Source organism: Cariama cristata, unplaced genomic scaffold (genome assembly GCF_000690535.1).
Source record: "Cariama cristata isolate BGI_N322 unplaced genomic scaffold, ASM69053v1 scaffold15600, whole genome shotgun sequence".
Classification (NCBI taxonomy): domain Eukaryota; kingdom Metazoa; phylum Chordata; class Aves; order Cariamiformes; family Cariamidae; genus Cariama; species Cariama cristata.
Genome location: NW_009594277.1, coordinates 86381 through 91909, shown reverse-complemented (window position 1 = coordinate 91909; position 5529 = coordinate 86381). Strand labels below are relative to the sequence as shown.

Sequence of the window (5529 nt, the reverse complement as noted above, 5' to 3'; positions counted from 1 at the left end):
TCCACACAGCTCTATATTTCTAAAAAGTCAGTTGTGGGACTAGGATTCAAAAATGTCTTGAGACATTATAAAAAGCATTTCTGTCATGCTTTGGGACTCATCCTAATACCAGGTTAGATACTTAGCTGAAGTATTTTACCCAAAGCCACAGTTACATATCTGGTTCCCTGTCCATTAAACTCAAAACTCACCTCCTTTTCCTCTTACCTGCTTGTGTTGTCAACAATGAAGTGTTCTGCATTTCAGAAAAAATATTTAATATCACCAGTCTCAGTGAGGTCAGACATTTCTATTGTCCTTCATTATAAGTATTTATCTTTTTCTTTACCTTTTTACTCCAGCTTTCCTCACCTTCCACATGAAAGATTTTGTTACTGATACATGGATTGGATTAAATGATATAAATCATGAACTAAGGTTCCTCTGGACAGATGGAACAGGAGTTTATTTTACAAACTGGGCCAAAGGCTTCCCATCAGGCCATACGGATCTATACTCATATGATGGCCAGGTAAATTTGGTTTTAGATTGCATTTACACATTTGTTGGGATTTGAGACATGTTACTTCTTGACTTACTACTTTCATACTTTCATACATGTCAAATATAAATCCAGATAGAGTGAATGGTTTTGAGCCCTTGGGCAGTTGCTGTATTAGCTGGGGACAGGATCTGTGGAGTGCTCATACAAAGACCGGTTTCAGATTTCAGTTCTTTATATCCATGAACGCTAAGCTGCTTCTGTGTTCACCCCGTGTTCTCTCATAGGCTCTGGTAAAGAGGATAGTGGGGTTCCTGGCTCGTGGCATTTGCCCCAAAAGCACACTGAATAAGCACATCCTCCTAGCCCTCTGACCACAGTTGTGCCTGAACTTAGCAGGTTTCTCAGCTGGCATGTAGCTTGCATGGGACACTTACAAACGTTCCCCTCAAACAGCCGTGTCTTACGTAGAAGCAAATTCCGTCAGTCACATTTGCGGAAAGGACATGCTTCTGTGAAAAGACAGCTATTCAGTTTTTATGAAAAAAAAAATAATTGCTTCCTCTATTTCTCTGTCATACAAACTCATCTGATAGGTCATAGAGTTCCTCTCTCTGATCTTACATGTTTACATAGTTCTGTGCTAGTACTGTAGTACTAGCTCTATTTCTCTTGAATGACATTTTTAGTGTAGAAATCTTATTTTTATGTATAATGTCTTTTTTCCTGATTTTTTTGAAAGTAGCACCTCTGAGCTTCTTATCTCTAATGGAGGGAGAAAATTTGGGAGAATTTGGAGTTCAAAAGAGAAAATATCTTTAAAATGTTACTTCTGGGAGGAACAAGATATGTTTTCTCTTTTTATGAAACGTAGTAGGACTTCTATGAACTATTCTGCGGAAATGTAGAAAGTTCCTGTTTTATAAATTTCAGATTTATTTTTAAGTTTACTTGACCTTAGCAAAAAATATATTATTATAGTTAATACAAAATACTATGCAACTACTGTTTGAAAGATTTAAATTTTAATGCATTTCACTCACAAATGAAGTGTTTCTTTGTGCATCTCCTCCTGAACAGCAAAACCAAATAAGCAAATAGAATAAAATAAATATGGATGCTTCACTGCACAAAACCGTTTGTACCTATGCAGCCTTTTGCATTCATCACTGTTTGTTTAATACATGCTAACATAGGTTCTAGCTATCACGTCCATGTCAGAGAAGCTGATATGTCACTGTAAGGGTGGTACTGACAGATCAATGGCTACCTTTGGGCAGGAGCAGTTCTAGTTCTGCTGTGTGTAGTATTATAACTTGCAACAATAAACTGGAAGAGACAGATAGGTCAAAAATATTGCATTGCCCATTGATAGTCTATGTTTTTTTCTGGGGCAAAGTTAACTGGTCTTTTCTACCATAGTTGATTTCACTTCTCTTAAGTTGTCTATAGATTTCCTTCTGTCCATGCTGTATGCCTGCAGAGATAAGAATACCAGAATTTCTCTGGTCTGCTTATCCACCCCAATGTTGCGCAAAAGAGAGCAACATTAAGAAATTAGTGAAGTGTAAGAGGAACAGAACCTCCACATCCTAAAACTTATGCTCTTAAATGTTACAAGGATGCGAGAGTAAAACTACAGCGTTACTTGTGTCTGAAGATGCAAAAGACGGACAAAAGTTTTGTATTTGCTTCTTCTAGCTATTTATAACTCATTTTATATCTTTTTGCCTCAAGGCTGATTGTGTTGTCATGAGAAACAACCCTGTTAAGGAAGCAGGGAAGTGGGCTGATGAGAGCTGTGATAACAACAGAGGATATATATGCCAAACTAATGCAGGTACTTGTCTTTTAAGTTAAAACACAATCAAACCTTAAAGTTTTTCAGGGAATTGCTTGGGTGTAGTGGATTTCAGCATCATTTCACTTCCAATAAAGATACATCCACAAATTGTTTTTCAGGCAGGAACACAAGGGTCATACATATCAGAGGCCCAGTTGGAGTCACTATTCCCAGCTGACCAGTGACCATTCCCAGTAACTGCCGTGTTCCTGCCTTCCTGACCTGGAATTTGGATCTACATCTTTGTGTTTAGTATGACCCTGAACATGATATTTATTCCAAGATTTTGCCTGCCATTTTCTGAACACACTGGCTTTCAAAATATGTTCTGGAAAATACTGGCTTGTACCCGTAGCATGAACTTTCTGGAGTGTGACTGCACCTCACACTCACCAAATTTGACCTAATTCACCTCCAAAAAAGAAATTAAAAAACAGTGAAAACCTGGATTTAAATATTTGATTGATTTTTAAGGACTGGTCTGTTGTGGAGTTTTCCTTTTTTCTGGCAAAAAAAAATCCCTGCAAAACAACACAGTCTCTGCAAAGCATTTCTTTTGATGAAAAAATATTTTATTAAAGAAATTGTGACCTAATTGAATCCTTATTAATTTCAGCAATACTACTTTGGAGGACTATACAGAATGCTCCTTTGCTCCTTGTCAGAGGTTGCTTTAAGCAGCTCTTTTCCTTTCTACACCTTTGTATTGATTTTTACTACTGATGCTGGCTTAAAGAACAGCACATCTAATCCATACTGATCAGAAGTCAAGGAATATGGAATCAAAGGAGAAAGGCTTTTTGTTTAATTCTATTTGCAACCACAGTGAAATCATAATCCCCTTTCGAACAATTATATGAGTCTTCTTTCATCCTTTGTTTTACAGATGCTGAGTTTCTGCCTTCTGCAAGTTCATCCCCATCCAGCATTATCCGTTATGGTAACAGTAGTTATTTGTTCATCCATACCAAAATGAAATGGGAGGATGCACGAAAAAACTGCAAACGTGATCAATTTGATCTTTCCAGTGTCTTAGACCCCTACAGTCATTCGTTCCTGTGGCTAAAGATATTAAAATATGGGGTGCCTGTGTGGATTGGTCTTAACAGTAATGTGGTAAGAACATCAAACTAATTGCACATGATACTGGTTCTCTTATGGACAAATCAGGAACTGAAAAGTCTTATTATCTCTCTCTACTTTAGTTTATTAGTTTATACCTTGCTCCTAAATACTTTTATGTGCTGTCAGATTTACAAGTAGGAATTCATCCTCTTCCATTACTATGCTTAAATTGTGTGTATTACACGTTTTTCACAATTTTTCTGTGATATTACACCCTATGCATTTTCAAACAAGACATTTTAGGCTAGCATCTTGAAGCATCTCTTTGTATATATGACGTATTTGAGATAAAATCCACGTATTTTAAGGTATACAGTGGAAAGCATTTATTCTAAATAACAATACCTAATTTTGAGAAGAAGAGTAAGGCACTGTTGCTATGACTCTCAACAGTTTTGAGGATAGTTAGCCAAATAATTAATTGATTTACCTAATTTAATTTGTCTCCCCACTCCCAGTTCTTGATATTTTGACATTTTCTGGATGTTAAAATACACCATCCTTTCTTCTTTGCACAGACACTTGTCTGACATTCATTCCATTTGACTGAGCACATGAAAGAAATATAAATGAGTGAACATAACACACCACTTCCTAAAAACCAAAAGATTTCCCTAACCTAATTAACAGGATGATTCACTGAGTTCACCAGCTTTGGTGGAAAATAATGAAGTTTTAAAATGCACTTTTAGTTAAAATAATCTACATTTGTTGACATGGGGGGAAAATAGTATAAAAATCAGTCATCAGACTTTCACTCCTACAAATTATTTTAAATGAAATTTTTATTAGTCCCAAATTAACATTTTGTTGAGTTCAAAATTAATTCAATGTCACTTACTCTACATCTCCCTTTGCTGAAAAGCATCTGTTGCACTGCTGTATTTCTCAGTGCTGCTTGTCACAATATAAATTTAAAAATTTGAGCCATTTGTATTTATTATTGATTCCTGAAAAAAGGCTTCTAGGAAGAGGTGTTGCATAGACAGACATTTGACTGATGAAGGAATGGTTAATACTTAGAGTTTAATCATTCCTGTTGATTTATTTTGTTCTTAGACCAATGGGCGTTATGAATGGATTGATAACTGGAGAATGAAGTATACTAAATGGGCTGAAGGGGAGCCAAAACAGCAAATAGGCTGTGTCTATCTAGACATTGCTGGAGGCTGGAAGACAGGATCCTGCAATGAAAGTTACTTCTCTGTTTGCAAAAAACCTGATGGTAAGAACTTGAATCTAACCATTGTAATTACAATTATTATCTTTTTACAGTTCATTGTGCTGGGTTGTCTGCTGATATATACATAGATGCTGTTTTTTATTTCAAGAGCTAAATATAAAATCATTAAAATTTACTTGGGTTGAATGGAGCTGCTTTAAAATGAGGGCCAACACATGTTAAGAAAGAGCTAGCGTGACTCTGAATAGCCATCACTTTATATTAGTAATGTCAGATATATTTTGCAAAACTTAGACTCATGCTACTCTGCTATTTATTGTGATATTGAGTAAGCATGCAAGACCAAAAACCTCAAAAATCAAAAGGCAGTGAATGTTAGGTAGTAGTCGCACAGGCATGGTGTTGAAGGGGGAAGAGCTGAATGATCAAGCTATAAGGTGTCACAAGGAATGTTTCCTTATAACAGCTTTCCAGGTTTTCCTTTTATAACTGAGTAACAAACTACGGGTGGTATAGAAATGTCTGAGGGTACTTCTTCAAGCCACCTTCTCTTATGTTTTTGACCTGAAACTCCTGTTACTATCATCTGACAAAGCCTTCTGCATTCCGTGATATTAGGTCACAGCCCCCATATGACCAAGTTCATATGGGTCCTAATTCAGCAAAGCAGTCAGGTGTGAAAATACGTTTGTGAGTAAAGAGTTGAACTGACCTTAAGAGTGTGTTGAAAGATAAAGGTATATTTGGATTCTTTGCTAAATCAATTTCTTGAGATCACAGTTACAGTATTTTTTTTCACACATTTAGGACTTTTTCCCATTATTGTGTTGCAGTAAGCAGTTGTGACTGTTTAAGGCTAGGCTGGCTCTTAAAATGGGTGGCAGACATTCTCTATTA

The 5529-nt window shown here is 36.3% G+C and overlaps 1 protein-coding gene across 1 annotated transcript in view; it reads left to right on the top strand.

Moving 5' to 3' along the window:
• Positions 1–341: 341 nt before the first annotated feature.
• The window catches only part of LOC104159586 (macrophage mannose receptor 1-like), a gene marked incomplete at its 5' end in the record, with an annotated part of 17048 nt that continues 11860 nt past the window's right edge, over positions 342–5529 (top strand). Inside the window, 4 exons of the mRNA XM_009697533.1 lie at positions 342–511; positions 2219–2321; positions 3211–3440; positions 4509–4674. Coding sequence (XP_009695835.1) covers positions 342–511; positions 2219–2321; positions 3211–3440; positions 4509–4674 — 669 coding nt within the window. The remainder of the gene's footprint in view (positions 512–2218; positions 2322–3210; positions 3441–4508; positions 4675–5529) is intronic.